Source organism: Ictalurus punctatus, chromosome 18 (genome assembly GCF_001660625.3).
Source record: "Ictalurus punctatus breed USDA103 chromosome 18, Coco_2.0, whole genome shotgun sequence".
Lineage (NCBI taxonomy): Eukaryota > Metazoa > Chordata > Actinopteri > Siluriformes > Ictaluridae > Ictalurus > Ictalurus punctatus.
In genome coordinates, this window is record NC_030433.2 from 9,342,531 (window position 1) to 9,360,000 (window position 17,470).

The window sequence follows — 17,470 nt, forward strand, 5'->3', positions numbered from 1 at the left end:
AACATCATAAGCTCCAGCTTTGATCTGCTGATAGAGTCGATGCTGATCTTCATCCCAGAACGGCGGATATCCAACCAGCAGAATGTAAAGAATCACACCTACGCCATGAAAGCAGCTTTCATTAGAGAATCATTAAAGGATTATTAGGTTTATTAGAGTCCTCATTAACGTTTCCACCTGAAGATTAAATGAATCGATAAATTCCTCACAGCAAAATGAAGAAAAAACACCACAATCTGATGAGAACTAAAGAAGCTGGTGAAAGTTACAGTGATTAAACTACTAAAATTAGTTTTAAATTAAACTATACCTTTATCACTACACATATGTGTGTGTGTGTGAATTCCTCACCACAGGCCCACAGGTCCACAGCTTTACCATACGGATCTTTCCGTAACACTTCAGGTGAGAGATAACCCGGAGTCCCAGCAAAGCCTGCAATCATACAAACAGGAAGTGATGTCATCACTCAAACCTGGACACAGAGCCATGCGGACTCGCCGCTCATGTACAGTGCTATTATTAAGGGTAATGCACATCATACTTCACACACTGTATGAACACACTGTGCATGCTGTGTGTGTGTGTGTGTGTGTGTGTGTGTGTGTGTGTGTATATATATATATATATATATATATATATATATATATATATATATATATATATATATATATATATATATATATATATATATATATATATATATAAATATCAGGTCTTACCAAACCACGCCTGCTGGTCTCCTTCTACTTCAATCGCCAATCCAAAATCTGCTAACTTCACCGCCGCACCTTTGGACTTGGAGGCCAGGAGGAGATTCTCTGGCTACACACACACATACACACACACAGGTGAATCTCAAAAACCAGGAATTATGACAAAAGAGTACAGTGAACATGCAAATATATTATAGTAGAAATATATATTATAGTAGAATACGTTTCTCCGCTCCCAGTCCCTCGCTATTGTTTATATTTCATGTTTGGTATATCGACCCTGTTTTCAGTGACGACGACCTTGATTCCTGCCTTGCCCAGTTTATGCCTGTTTGCAGATCGTCTGACCTTTTGCATGTTTCTGGATTACGTTATTGGATTATGTTTTGGATTTACCTGCCTGTGTCTATCTTCAATAAAACTGTTCAAACTGCGATTGCATCTATCCTCATCTTCCTTACGTCACGAGACGTGACAGAATATTTCGCCATAACATTGATGCAGCAGGAAGACAGGGGAGACAACACGCTACAATGGGAGTAGCTGGACAATACCTTATTGGGAAACGTTCGGATTACTGGCCGCATTTCTTGTCCGTGCAGTTCCCTCAACGGTACACCGTTGAACTGCCACCAGAGACAGCGGCATTGTGGAGCTACCCGCTGGAGTTCCTCTTCAGCTGCCAGGAATATTTCTGCAGCCTGGCGTATCCCAAGCCTACTAAGAGACAGTGGATCGGGTTCTTGGTGTCCAGGTTTTGTGGTCCAGCCCGTGACTGGGCGGAGCAGCTGCTGAGCACTGGGTCCTCTGCCCTCCAGGATGTCACTCAATTTGCAGAACTTTTTATGGAGGAGTTCACGCAGCCAGGGCAGCTTCATGATCCGGATTTACTGGGGTGGAGAGTCATTGGACAGCCCCAGTCTGACCTGCCATTTAACCTCTATTATGAGGGAATTGACAGGTCAGCCTCCACTGATCTGCTTCAGGTTCCAGCCAGTGTGGTGGAGGTGGCACTGACATGCATGTCTGAGGGCTGCAGGAGGGAGACCAAGCTACAATGCCCTACCTGCAAAAAACTGGGTCTCCAGGAAGCATTCTACTGCTCTCATGAATGCTTCAAGAGCAGCTGGCGGGAGAATAAAAAACTCCACCGGAAAGCCCGTGCAGAGATCCAGCCCGGGGTCAACAGGGTGACCTCGGAGCTCCCGTCGGAGGTCTCAGCACTCGAGCCCCAGCCGGAGGTTAACCTGGTGACCTCAGAGCTTGAACCTGAGACCCACGAGGTGGGATCACCTGCCGAGCTCCAGCTAGAGGTCAACAGGGAGGCCCTAGCATCAGAGCCCCAGCCTGAGGTTCAGGAGGGAGTCTCAGCTACAGAGATCCACTGTAAAGCCCAGTTACTGTCCCAAGTGTCTGTTAACATGGACAACGAAGCCCTGCTCACGTCCAAGTCAGCCGACATGACCGACCAAGCCCTGCTCACGTCCAAGTCTGCCGACATGACCGACCAAGTTCTGCTCAAGCCCAAGTCTACTGACACGGCTGACCACGTTCTGCTCAAGCCCGAGTCTGCTGACATGGACGACCAAGTTCTGCTCACGCCCGAGTCAGCTGACAGGGACAACCAAGTTATGCTCACGCCCAAGTTTGCTGAAACAGACAACCAAGCTCTGCTCACGTCTACGTCTGCTGACTGGACAAACCAAGTTATGCTCACGCCAGAGTCAGTAAATACGTTTAACGAAGTTCTGCGCACACCTGAGTTTGCTGAAACAGACAATCAAGCTTTGGTCATGTCCAAGTCTGCTGACATGATCGACCAAGTTATGCTCACGCCCAAATCCGCTGACACAGCCTACCAAGTTCAGCCGGCAGGCTCCACTGTGAACCTTGCTCTGTGTTCTTGTTCTGATGTGGACATCACTCTGCATTCCTGCTCCGATGTGAACATTACTCTGCATTCCTGCTCCGCCGAGTACGTCCCTCTGCTTTCCTGCTCCGCCGAGGACATTGCTCTGCTTTCCTGCTCCGCCGAGGATGTCGCTCTGCTTTCCTGCAATGCTGAGTACGTCGCTCTGTTTCCCTGCTCCGCCGAGGACATTGCTCTGCCTTCCTGCTCCGCCAAGGACGTCTCTCCGCTTTCCTGCTCTGCTGAGAATGTCGCTCTGTTTTCCTGCTCGGCCAAGGATGTTCCTCTGCTATCCTGCTCTGCTGAAAACGTCGCTCCGCTTTCCTGTTCTGCTGAGAACTTCGCTCCACTTTTCTGTTCAGCTGAGGACGTTGCCCCACTTTCCTGTTCCGCCGAGGACATCACTTTGCTTTCCTGCTCTGCCATGAATGTCGCTCTGCATTTTTGTTGCGCTACGAACACCATGCAGTCTCCTGGTTCCCTGACTTTTTGCCCAGGGGGCTGGGGCTGCCAATGGATTGGGATGTTTCATAGCACTCCGGGAGGAGCGCCCTTGGTGGGGGGGGGGGGGGGGGGGGGGGGGTTATGTCACGGTTTCCCCTTTAAGCAGCGCGCGGGAGAGCATGTGAGCATGCATGGATGAGCAAGGTGCACACCTGCTTTTCCCTTGTTGACAATTGTGACATTTCGACACGTGCATTTGTTTATGTTTCTGTTATGTCTCCTCCCCGTTCTGTGATTGGTTGTTGTTTCACGTGTGTCTGAATTGCACTCAGCCGTCAGCTATTACGACGCTGATTATGTTTGCACCTCCCAGCACACGGCACGGAATATTATAGTAGAATACGTTTAGTTTAGAGTCGTTACGATAGTTAGTCATAGTTTATATCCATGTTATGTTCCTTGTTAGAGTTCGTTAGGTTAATCATTAGATATAGTCCACAATGGTTTATCCACTCCCAGTCCCTCGCTATTGTTTATGTTTTATGTTTGGTATATCGACCCTGCTTTCCGTGACCATGATCTTGATTCCTGCCTTGCCCAGTTTATGCCTGTTTGCAGATCGTCTGACCTTTTGCATGTTTCTGGATTACGTTATTGGATTACGTTTTGGATTTACCTGCCTGTGTCTATCTTCAATAAAACTGTTCAAACTGCGATTGCATCCGTCCTCATCTTCCTTACGTCACAAGACGTGACAATCCCCTAATAATCTCCACCTCTGAACTGGCTACATCACTCTCTCCTCTCCACTAATAGCTGGTGTGTGGTGGGAGTTCCGGAGCACTATGGCTGCCGTTACATCATCCAGGTGGAGGATACGCGCTAGTGGTGGTTCGGAGATCCCCCACCCCCCTATAATAGTATGTAAAGCGCTTTGAGTGCATAGAAAAGGAGACAGGACTGAAACCAAAACCAACACACGTGGCTACACATACACCAACACACGCAGTAAAAACAAAACATGAGATTGGTGCTCATCACGCTGAGAAGCCCTCCAAATACTACAAGGAAAAAATAATTTGTTGTATTTTTGTAAATCGAGACTCTGAAGGTCTCGAGGTCGTGAGCTGCCTTAGTTAATTAATACTAACTTAGCTAGTATTAATGAGATCAGGCTGTTACTGATGGCAGGAGGGCATGGGGCAATACCAAATTTGCATATTCATGATTAATAATAGATGCTTGCATTTTTAATGAGGATAAACGTGGAGAGATGATTCTCAGCCATTTTCTAGCATTAAAAACGTCTGGGTTACACATGTAACCCTGTTCCCTGAGAAGGGAACGAGACGTTGCATTTAGCATAACACTATGGGGAGCGCCTCTCGCACGAGACCGGTATCTGAAGCTTGTGTAAAATCATGCCTATTTATAGGCCTGCCATGATCAGGTGACGTGGCAATTAAGCGCATTGCGTGATATAAATATGGCACCTGTGAACCACGCCATCAGCCTCTATTATCTGAAGCGAAGACGCAATTCACTGGCCTGCCCTGGTATGACAAAGCTACGCAATGTCTCGTTCCCTTCTCAGGGAACAGGGTTACATGCGCAACCCAGACGTTCCCTTTCAAAGGGAACTTCGACGTTGCGTTTATCATAACACTATGGGAACAAGAATACCCACTCCGTCATACTGAGGGTACGGCCTGTTCAAAAAGACCCAAGCCCGAGGGTCACTGCAAGACACTCGAGCCCGGGGTGGAATGAACATCCAGGCTGTAATAATGAATGAATGTGTGTGGCGTAGACCACCTTGCAGCAGCACATACATCCTGTAAGGATACCCCTTTGGACAAAGCCTTCGCAGAGGCGACCGCCCTAGTGGAGTGAGCGCTTATGGCCAGAGGCATAGCGAGACTGTGTGCCTCATAAGCAATCGAGATTGCTTCCACTATCCAATTAGAGATGTGCTGCTTTGACACAGCATCACCTCTACTGTCGCCGCCAAAGCAGACCAGCAGCTGCTCCAACTTACGCCATTGGCCAGAGCGGTGGACGTAAGTACAGAGAGCCCTTACACACAGCGGGTGCATTCTCTCTTGTTCCGCTGTGGGGAATGGAGGAGGGCAGAAAGCCTGCAACACCACAGGGTGGGTAGCTGATGTAGGCACCTTAGGAATATAATCCGGCATAGGATACAGGAAGGCCTTGGCTAATCCAGCGGCAAAGTCAAGGCAAGAAGGGGCAACAGCGAGAGCTTGTAGGTCTCCTACTTGCTTGAGAGATGTCAGGGCCAGCAGAAGAGCTACCTTCAGAGTCAGAAGCTTCTCAGAGGCTGACCCTCAGGGCTCAAATGGGGTCCCTGACCACATAAAGGTCCCAGGAAGGTATGCGCGGTCTGCAGATGGGCCTCAGCCACCTGACACCTCGAAGTTAGAGGATGTTGCCCCACAGAGGCTCCATCAACAGGGGCATGGCTGGCCAAAATGGCGGCCACGTAAACCCTGATTGTAGAAGGAGCCCATCCTGCTGAGAAATGTTCTTGTAAGAACTCCAGGACTGTAGCTATTGTGCAGTTCACTGCGTCTACAGTGGAATGGGAATCTCTCAAGGAGTGCCATCTCGCAGGGATATTATCTCTCAGAACCATATTCAAGCTGGCCAATAAGGTGCTACTAGCAGAAGACATAGACTGTCTTGGCGAACTCTCGCTAGAACTTGTGGGAGCAGAGCGATGGGGGGAACAGCGTACAGATGTGATCTCGGCCACATGTGCACCATGGCGTCCAGCTTTAATTGTGTGGGAGGCATGAGGGCGAACCACAGTGGGCCATGTGGTGTCTCCCCGGAGGCCAGCACATGCAATCCCACTTGGCCAAACCTCACGATATGGACTCCACCACTTGTGGATGGAGCCACCCTGCTGCAGATGAGGGCCGCACCAGAGACCGTGAGCTGGACAGCAGTCTAAGACCATGCTCCAGCCCGTGAGCGAGGTGTCTGTCATTACCATCTTGCGCTAAGGAGACACCCCTGGAGTGTGCCCAAGGCTAGAAACCGGGGACACTCAAATTCTCAGAGCATGTTGGCATCGCCGCGTGACACTGATACTCTTTGAGGTTTCGTCCTTGGACGAAACCCCCAACTTCTCAGCCACCACTGAACGGTCTCCTGTGCAATAGGCCCATAAGCGCCAATAGTCTCCCAAGATCCAGCTTTATCTTGCTCAGTGTTGATAGGATTGACCCTATGCATGTTGGGGATAGAAACGCCCTCATCGTAGTAGAAAAGTTGTCCACTGCACTGGGGAAAGCATACTTTTCTGAGATTCAACCTGTGCCCCAAGTTCTTCATGTGGGTGAGAACAACATCTTGATGTTGAACCGCCAGTTCCCTGGATCATGCTAAGTGACATCCATGCACTTTGTGAAGGTGCGAGGGGATAAAGCTAGCGATATTTCTATGTGGAAATATGCACCTTTTAGATCTATTGTCACAAACCAGTCCTCAAACTGAATCTGTGGAAAGATAAGTTTGGGTGTCAGCATCTTGAACCTGTATGTCCGAAGAGTACAGTTCAGATGACGCAGATCTAAAATTGGCCGCATACTCCTATTTTTTTGCGGACCGGTAAATGACGGCTGTAAAAACCTCCCTCCATCAGGGAACGAGGTACATGTTCTATGGCCCCTTTGTCCAAGAGGGATCTTACTTCCTGCACTAACGTCGGACTCTGGTCTGTGCTGACTACTGTGGTGAGCACACCTCTGAACCGGGGGGGTCGAGCTATAAACTGGACCCGGTAACCCTGTTCTACGGTAGACAGAACCCATGGAGACACATTTGACGGTAGTTTCCACGCTGCCAGATGGTCTTTTAGTGACGTTTACTATTCCACATTCTATTGGAGGGAAAGCATCAGATTTTCGTTGCCCTGTTACAGCTTGCTGACCAGAGAACACTGAAAACTTGGGACAGCCTTGGCTAGGGGAGGCCCTAAAGTAGCACTGGGGGCTACTTGCCCTAACAACCTCAAGTCCCCTGATACGTCCCTCCAAGGCCCCTCAGGACTGCTCTTCTTTGTCTGCTTGGCCTTTATGACCATTCTCAGATCAGGCCTAGTAGCAGGCCGCGACTGTGGCCGCCGGTTCCCCTGGCTGTCTGCGGGGGTCAGCGGGCTGCCATACTCACCTTCTGGGTCTCCCTCACACTAGTGCTGGCCCGGGTTTCACTCGTGGATGCCCGGGTGAGCTCGAGACAACAGGGAAGGAACTGGCTGAATGCCGCCATATGTCGAGCTCATTCAGCAGGTCTGCTTGGTAAGCCTTCAACACTGTCATTGTCTGCAGTGACCCACAAGCAAGACTACTACTGCATAGGCCTTGCCCACCAACGCCACGGTGGCCTTACATGGTGGTTTTGGCAAAGCCGGCCCCCCTAAATTACCTACCGTCGATAGAGAGAGGTAGCTCGCAAGCGCCTCCTCCACCTTCAGCATAGCTAAATAGCCATGCCGTTCAGTCCCCACAATGGCCGAATAATCCAACATCGTAGGGTTATACATACGGCTTATGCATGGTTTTACCCCAGAAGCCTGATATTATGTCATACACTTCTGAAGGAAAGGGGAGTTTCTGCAGTGTGAGGGATTTACTTTCACTGGGGAGAAAAAGGCTCATCCAGCCTTAGTAATCACTTCAAGCAGCTTTTTATATGCTGCTCTCAGTTTTTAGCACATCCTTTTGGCTCCTCGGAGTCAGAGAGGAATTATTACTTTTATTTTTGTGTGTGTGTTTTGTTTTTTTTTCCCTTTCGCTTTCCATAGCAGAAGGAGGAGTCGTGACGCGAGCTCCAAAATCCAGCGGAGAGCCGAACCCGGAAGACAGAGCAAGAGATAGAGCAGCGCTCATCTCCGGCTCCTCTTCGGTATCCATAAGATAACCTGAGACGGCTAGCTGCCTCGGCAGCGGCCGGCCCAAATCCGCGCGCCTCCGAAACCCAACTCGCTCCGGCTTCCAAGAAGAGCGCAAATCACGAGCCGAGCTGCTTAATGTAGGCATTACCATGCGCAGTCTCTCGAGGCTGTCATCGCATGCTGCACTCCTAAACACTTCACCCAGAAAGTGTGCACTATTCCCCGTGATGAAACAGGAGCAAGGCGTAACACACTTCCTGAATTCTCTCACTCATATTTTTCTCTCTCGCTCATTCCTTTTTTTTCTTCTCTTTTTTTAAAGGGATAGAAAAGTTCTGAAATTTTGAGAAAAGATAGCGAGGAAATGAAGCGTCTTTTTGGTTCTTTACACAAACAACTGATATGCAGTCTTTCGCTGAAGATAATAAGGTTGATGGCGTGGTTCACAGATGCCGGTCATGCGCGAGAGGCGCTCCCCATAGTGTTATGCTAAATGCAACGTCAAAGTTCCCTTTGAAAGGGAACATATTTAACAAGTTTACAAACATATTTAACTTCATTTATATTGATGAGTATTTTGGTTTAAAATTTTCCTTATGTTACTTGCTGATTTATTTTACCCTCTTGTTTTTATTTTACCGTCGCCTTCAGACTTAACATCTCCTGATTTCATTTTCTGCTCCGTGGATCATCAAGAAAAATCCTAATAAAGATGACAACTGCAGGAACAGGTTATTTTTAGGCTTTTATCATTAGGATGAGTCCACACATCATCTCTGTGATATTATTGATGAGAGATATTTACAGTACGATTCCACTCTGAGTGAAAAATCCAGCGTTTTTGACCCTGAATAGAAGAGAAGGCTTAAACCCAGTGAAGATAAATGCAAATAAAATATGATTCAGATTGTGTCGAGGTGGCCGCCCACGCCGTTCCCACACACACCGCTCATTTTCATCCCGGTTCACTTTTACTCCCACGTCCATTCCACTGAGCATTTATTAAAGCCTCAAACTGAGACATGTGAAATAATATAGCTCATTCAGACACGCTTAGCACACATTTTCATGTGAATGAACTTCTCAGACATGTGCACTTTATTCCGTCTTCTTCTTTACCCAACAGTTCTGCGTTATATAAAGTCAGCTCGAGGTTTATCAGGGACGAAAAAGTTATACACTATACGTACAAACGTCAGTAACATCGTTATTACAGGCATTAGTCATGTGAAGTTGACTTCTTAACTGATCTGATCATATTATAAAATGTCGTATACAGTGATTTGCATAAGGATTGATTTTTCTACATTTTCTAGCACAACAACCTGGAATTGAAATGCACTGATTTGGGATTTTATGCCACTGATATAAATGGTCTGCACTTATATAATGATATATACTAATATATACTTATAGATACTTATATATTTGATATAAACACAAAATAGTACATAATGTCAGAATATTGGACAGAATATTCACCCCCTTTACATTTTTAGACACTTCGCAGCGTTACAACTTGGAATTATAATGAACTTAATTGGGAAATGTTAGTGATTTACACAAAGTCTCCCCGGACTCTTTTTGTGATAATGATGAGTCCTGATGGCATTTGGATTGCATTTGGTTGCATTGGACGTTATTAATTTCGGATCTAAAGCTCAGTATATGAACACGATAGAGACTTTCTTTTAGTTTTCTATTTGTAAATAATTAAAACAAGAGTTAAGAATATTACAAATTGTTTGTTCTTTGTGTAGATCAGAGGCAGTAAATCCCAAATAAATCCATTTTAATACCTGATCGTTACACTATATATATATAGGCAGAGATTGAGAGAGAGAGACAGAGAGAGAGTGACATAGAGAGAGAGAGGGAGAGACAGATAGTGAGATTTGAGATTTCAATACCTCTTTATTTAATCAAAACAGAGTTATCTACAGCTCGATACTCTGTATTTCCAAAACACAGAGAAAATAAGTAAATAAATAAATAAATAAATAAATAAAATAAAAGCAAAATAAAAAATACAATAAAAGCTTGACCTAATACAAAATTAAATAACTGACATTTCACTCTCCATTTCTGACTGTATCTTAAACCAAGAATAAATGCTTAGAAAACTTTTCTCCATACATCAGGAACACTCATTGTAATAACTGAAACAAGGTGCATAATCTGTTGCACTCCAAAAAGCAGTGATAAACTTTTTTCCTCTGTAAACAAAAAGGACAGTTATCACTTACACTGGGGTTAATAACAGAAATAAAAGCATTGACAGCCACAATACCGTGTAGTATTCTCCATTGTAAATCTCCAACCCTTTAACTCAACAGTGGCTTGTATAGCATTCTCCACGTAGGTCTGACCTCACTGTCAAGCCCTAGATGAGCTCTCCAAGGAGTGTCAGCCCTACCACTTAGTTTACCTTTGTTTAAAACTTTAACAAACAAAGTATACATAACTTTTCCCCCATGACATCCAACCTGTTTGCAAGAGTCTCTCTAGACTCCAACAGTTGACCCGTATAGTCTTTAAAATCAGGAAAAAGAGTTACTTCAGGAAAAGATTCATAAGCAGTTGGTTGACAGTGTCCGTTACAGTAGTTGTTCAGCGGAGAAAGTTCGGTTTTTGTGAGCTCACGCTTCCAAGTGTTGAGCAGTTGACTTATGACCCTGATGGATGTAATTCTCACATGAGAGGCCAGACCTGCAGCGTCAATCAAGTTAGGTCCACATCACTCGACCACATGTCTTAGTGTAACAATCCCAGCTGAACAGAACAACTATATCATGAAGGGTCCTGCTATGCTCTCCACGTTGAAGCGAGTCCCATGCACCACTGGCTCTTTCAACAGCCATGATAGGGACTCACAGCCTGTTTTTCTCCATTTATGGAACATCCCCCACACAGTAAACAGTCCTTGGTAAAACTTTGGGAATTTGTACAGTTTGTGAGCACTCAGGTCCATCAACCACAATGACTCAGCAAGACCCAAATTCCGGCCTTGGGTCAATATGGTTCAGGCTAAGGGTCTCCAGACAAGGTCTCTGGGCCCAACAATAAGCCTTTGAATAAACTGGAGTCAGAAGGTAGCGTCCCTGCTGGTGAGCTGAATGAGACCCTGTCCTCCTTCCTCTTTTGGTAGAAACAGTACGCTCTGCAGGACTCAGTGCAAACGGTCCCAGAAAAAGTCCACTAGCACTGCCTATACCTTAGCCAGCAGTTGTGCTGGAGGGTCTACACATGATAATCGGTGCCACAGCATAGATGACACCAAGTTGTTGATCACTATTGTTTGACCCCTGAAAGACATGTGTGGCAAGATCCATTTCCATTTTTTTTAAGATGTCCTTCAACCTTCTCTAAAACACTGTCCCAATTTCTACTCATAAAAGTATCATCACCAAGATAAACACCAAGATATTTAAACCACCCTTGTTCCAACTCAGCCTAGCAGGTAAAACAAGTTTCTTGCTTAACTCATCACCGATTGTTACGGGTCACTTTTTCCTCAGTTAATTTTAGCAGAGGACACTACACCAAAATGATTAATATTTTCTACAAGGGTGTCAATATCTTCTTGTTTCTTGATGATGACAGCAACATCATCGGCATAAGCAGATATTTAAAAACTGTTTCACATCCAGGATGGTTTACACCTGAAAGAGACCGTCTTAATCTGTGTAGGAGAGGCTCTATGGCCAAGGAGTACAGCAGGCCAGATAATGAACAGCCTTGTCTGACTCCTCTCTGAACCTTAAAGGGAGTGCTTAAACCACCGTTGATCTTTAAAATACTCTCAATGTCAATGTACAAGACTCGAATCACGTTTATAAAACCAGAGCTGAACCAAAACACATCTAGCGTTTACCACAAATACTGATATTCAATCCTGTCAAAGGCCTTTTCCTGATCTAGTGAAATCAGACAGCTTTCACAGCCCAATTAATCGGAGAGGTCCAAAACATCACAAATTAGGATGATGTTATCAGATAGCAACCTGTTGGGTATACAATAAATCTGGTCAACATGAATGACATGCTCCATAACTTTTCTCAGCCTCATGGCCAACACCTTTGATAAAAGTTTATAGTCAGTACAGAGAAGAGCCACTGGTTGCCAGATTTTAATCTCTTGTAAATCTTTTTTAGGGAGAAGAGTAAGGATTGCTCTCCTGCAGCTCAAAGGTACTTGTCCTTTGTTCAAGCTGTCTCTGAGAACAAGCAGTAGATCTTTTCCAATCACAGACCAGAACGCTTTATAAAAGTCCACAGGAAGGCCATCATTGCCTAGTGCCTTACCGCTCTCTAGGCTCTGCAACACAGAAAGTATCTCCTCAGCAGAGATTTGGGCCTCCAACTCTGCATTAGCCTCCTCGGAAACCTTGGGTAAGCCCTCATAAAAGGGCTGTGCCACCTCTGGTCTCTCTTGGAACTCTTTCCTGAAAAGCTTCTCATAAAAAGCAATGGCACATTTACGGATCTCCCCAGACTCCTGTAGTAGCTGCCCGGTGCTGGACCGCAGAGAGTGCATGACTTTCCTCTGTCTGTTCCTGCATTCAAGGCCGAAGAAAAGTGAGAGGGTGCATCCATTTTGACAATGTTTTGATGACGGGAGCAAATCACAGCACCTTGGGCAGAAAAACCCAACAGGTTAGATCAGGGGTGGGCAATCTTATCCGGAAAGGTTAAGGTTGCCCACCCCTGGGTTAGATACAGCTGACTTTTTTCTTTTGAGAACTTTAAAATGTTCTCCTTTTCTTGTGGAGTCTGCCAAATCTTGCAGCTGCACTATTTCACTCTCCAAATCTTTCATAGACCTCGTCATGACCCTTGTGACATTGAGAGTATACTGTAGGCACAGCCGTTTTATGTTGCCCTTCCCTATGTCCCACCACTGTTATAAAGAAGTTTATTCAGATTTTGTCTTTGCATAGCCATTCCAAAAATACCTGAGAACATCCATAAAAACATTATCAGACCACAGAGATACATTAAAATGCCAATAAGCGCTATTGCATTTCACATCCAAACAAGATGCCAACTCCACCGCTGCTCTTATGACTGAGAAATATTTCCCCGTCCCATTCCTTCTTCCATGCAGTTTCATTATCAGCTGTTCTATGTGTTTCTTGTAAGAAGACGACATTTAGTTTTTGAACCTTAAACAAGCTGAAAAGGGACGCTCTCTTCACATCCTCTCTGGCACCATTAATATTTAAGGATCCCAGTTTTATGTCACACATAGCAAATGTAAAGCTGCATTCAGACAAAATCATGAGGTTAACACAAAATAAGGAAAAGCAAAACATGAGACACTTAACCATCATTCAATATTTGCTCCCTAACTTTTGTCATCAGTTTTTTGAGACGAAACACTTCTTGGTCTGTAAAGGTTGGTTGGCCGGTGCGTTCTGTATTTTTCATATACAGTCTAACAGAGTCAAGAAACAATTTAAAATCTGGGGAAAACTCATCAACTTTAACTGATCTCGTGCCTTTTGTCCTATGTAAAAAAGACTGAATTCTGGCAAAATTATGACCTTTTTAGCAGGTCTTACTGGAGACAAAACTGATATGTAGGAACCTTTAATCACTACTCCGTTCACAAGTAGCTGATTTACTTTGTCCATATTGTCTAGAAAAATCACAATGGCACTCTTCATTCTAGACACAGATTTAATACTTTCAAACCCAGCAATCTCACCGACTGCTAAACTACACTCCTCTACCGAGCACCCATCAGGTGGGGACAGTTTAATAGCATGTCGGCACGTCAGTTTGTGAAAGTTAAACTGTTCACCTGCCGCCATGCTGACTGGCCACACCGGCAGCCGCCGACTCCGCCAAACACACAAAAATAAACCCCACCTTAAGAAAAAAAAAGAGGATCAGAAAATTCACAAACTTCAACACGATCACTCCAAACACTCACTCAGAAAGAGAGAGATAATAGAGAAAAAAAGATTAAAGATTAAAGAGTCTAAGGAAAGACAAACGCTCTCACACACACAGCTCTCATGCTAACCACACCCACTCCCAGCATACACCAGAGAGAGAGTGACAGAGAGAGAGAGAGAGACAGAGTGAGAGAGAGAGACAGAGTGAGAGAGAGAGATTGTGTATGTTTTATTTTTTTATTTCTTATTATTCAGTTGTGTATGATGTGTAAATGTCTTTGCTGTTTCAGCCAATCAGAAAACACTACTGGATTTCAGATGAAATTTCGCTGAATCTTGTTGGAGAAATATAATATGAGAAACTTTAATTTTGTGTTTGATGTGAGCAGAAGATCATCTCTTTTGTGTGTGTGTGTGTTTGTGTGTGTGTGTGTGTGTGTGTATGTGTGTGTGTCACAGCACTTCTGCGTGGCCCATGTGGAGGAGTAATGGAACATATTTCCAGCCCCCACACACACCGCTCGGCTAATTACGCTATTTCCCCGTTAGTGGCGACGTTCGCATCACCTCCATTTCATGGGACAGTGTGATGGAGCGAGTGCAGCGTAGGTTTGTGTTAATGCTCTGATGGAAATGACTGAGGTCAGGAGCTCTCAGAAACGCAGGAGAGTACAATACATGAATAAAAAGTTCCGTCTGAAACACCATGACGTTCATAAAGCATTACCATCTCCCGAACTGCCAGACTAAACACACACACACACACACACACACACACACACACACACTGGGAAGGAACCTCACACTGATCTGCATAATTTCATCTCATTACCATCTACCATGTAGGTAGCACGGTAAAGAAACTGAAGTGTGTGTTCTGTTGAGTTGAATCTGACCTGAAACACCTTGTCATAAACGCCTCTGAGAAGCATAACAAGAAGCCAAGAAATCAATTCGAGTCTCTTTCTGGCAAATGGACAACCTTCAGCATCTGAAATCTATGATCATGGAACTGTGACAGCGCAGAATGGAAGCTCGTGTCCTTCAACACAGCCATCTTTATAGCTAGTGTTTCTTTTCATTACTTGTTATGAGGATTCTCCTGGAGCTTGAGATCAGACAGTGACATACACCCCACAGCACCAAATGTGCTTGTTCACACAACAGAATTCCCAGTTTCAAGGATTTTATGGAGCGCTTGAAAGGAGGTTTTGGAATGAAAGCTCCATGATGATCATCACATGCCTGCTGTTGATATCTGGGCTTTCCAGCTAAAATGTATGAAGGTCCAGTTTCATGAAATTCCTCACACATTCCGGATCAGCGACTAACACGACTGAATGATAGTAGTTACCTTTTAAAGATTAGTGACTAGTTTACGTTTATATAAATAAGATGGTGTCAAGTGTTTATGTTTTGTTTTGTAGTGTCACGTCACATTGCGTCTCTTGATGAGTTTTCATCATCAACAAGTCATGATGTCATTTCCAGTCATTTCCACTGACCAGTCAGAGCATGTTTCAGCTCATTTAAAGTATGTGGAAGAGGGTAGATTGCGTTTTTCCCCCTGAGTGTGTTACACTACTCTGTGATGCAGTTGGCTTCACATATCTTGGATGAAGCACGTGTTAGTCATGTTAGAGAGCTGAGCAGTGAAGGAAACTGGCAGGTGACCAAAGTGGGGAGAAAAATACATTTCCAGATCGTCACTGTGGGTCTGGTCTCAACAGAACAAGCCCTTCTTTCAGATCCTGTGAGAACATTGACGGTACATTTTATTCCTAAACGTACTCCGTGAGCTCAGCAGTGGTACTCTCAGTGGTACTCTCAGTGGTACACTCAGTGCTACTCTCAGTGGTACTCTCAGTGGTATACTCAGTGGTGCACTCAGTGATACACTCAGTGGTACTCTCATTGGTATACTCAGTGGTACACTCAGTGGTATACTCAGTGCTGCACTCAGTGGTACACTCAGTGGTACTCTCATTTGTATACTCAGTGGTACACTCAGTGGTATACTCAGTGGTGCACTCAGTGGTACTCTCATTGGTATACTCAGTGGTACACTCAGTGGTATACTTAGTGGTGCACTCAGTGGTACTCTCAGTGGTATACTCAGTGGTACTCTCATTGGTACACTCAGTGGTATACTCAGTGGTACACTCAATGGTACACTCAGTAGTACACTCAGTGGTGCACTCATTGGTACACTCAGTGGTATAATCGGTGTTGCACTCGGTGGTACACTCAGTGTTACTCTCATTGGTATGCTCAGTGGTACACTCAGTGGTATACTCAGTGGTACTCTCAGTGGTATACTCAGTGGTACACTCAGTGGTACACTCAGAGGTACACTCAGTGGTACTCTCATTGGTATACTCAATGGTACACTCAGTGGTACACTCAGTGGTACTCTCATTGGTATACTCAGTGGTACACTCAGGCCTCATGGCTCTTCATCAGTCTGGATTATGCATCAGGTGTGTGGTAATCACAGTCCACTTCAGTGGAGACTTTTCCACCGTCCACGTGTCCAGAAAGGAAACAAACATGACGATATACAGCTGAAAATATTCGATAAACACAGAGAGAGACTGATATACTACAATGTATAATAAAAATATAATACAAAAACAGCTTTATAATTTCATCTTAGGTGTTTCTTTGACACGGTAAAAATATCTTGTCTAGCTTCATCGGTATTTAGCAGGAAATCTGTCCACTAAATATCATAATATCACCAGATTCAAAATAAAAAAGGTTTTGCACTCATAGCTATATCCTGTAAAGTCACACCACTAGTGGTTCTGTATCCTCCTCATCAAGGCTAAATCTCTCAGGAAAGGAACATTAATAATCATTTACCTTTAAACTCCTATTGTTTTTCTGTCTGACAGTGCAGCTGATAAATGGTGTACTGTTGTATCCTGCGTTCCTCACTCCGGGGTTCAGTTTTTCATTTCAAAATAAGCTGTTCTAGCAGACCCTTGTTACACCTCACACTATTAGATTACACTTTATTATCCGCTCTTCAGAGAAGATCCTGAAGCAGGATTAAAATAATATTTATATTATATATAATATGAGCAGAGGAACCACAGAGAAATATATACTTTAAACATTATGTCATAGCTCTGTTTTAGAAACAGGATGGCCTACAGTTGTGTTTCCTCTTAATTAAGTTTCCGCTTTACTCAGTAAACAAACCATCACACTAACAGTTCACTCACGCACAAACAATCGTAAGTACATTTATCATTGTCTTTTAGACAAAATATTGCTCAATGTTCATGAAATAACAATCACAATAAGCTCAAGTCATTGCACATATCCAACTCAAACAATCATGAACAACGCAGCTGAAATAATAATAATCTGATCAGCTACAATAATCACGATGACTTCAAATAAACAGCTGGAAAAAAATCACAAACATCTGAAATAATCAGTCAACGTAAATAATCAGCTCAAATAATAATAATCTAATAAACAGAAATAACTGCTATCAGATAAAAAATAGTGATCAGCTGGGATAACGGTGATCGTGTGATTAGGTTAGATTAAATTAGATTAGGTTAGAT

General features: G+C 44.4%; 1 protein-coding gene across 1 annotated transcript in view; it reads right to left on the reverse strand.

The window, feature by feature from the left end:
- The window catches only part of camk2a (calcium/calmodulin-dependent protein kinase II alpha), a 53,964-nt gene that overhangs the window by 16,071 nt on the left and 20,423 nt on the right, over positions 1-17,470 (reverse strand). Inside the window, exons 7-9 of the mRNA XM_053687895.1 lie at positions 723-825; positions 352-435; positions 4-98 (exon numbers count right to left, since the gene is read on the reverse strand). Coding sequence (XP_053543870.1) covers positions 4-98; positions 352-435; positions 723-825 — 282 coding nt within the window. The remainder of the gene's footprint in view (positions 1-3; positions 99-351; positions 436-722; positions 826-17,470) is intronic.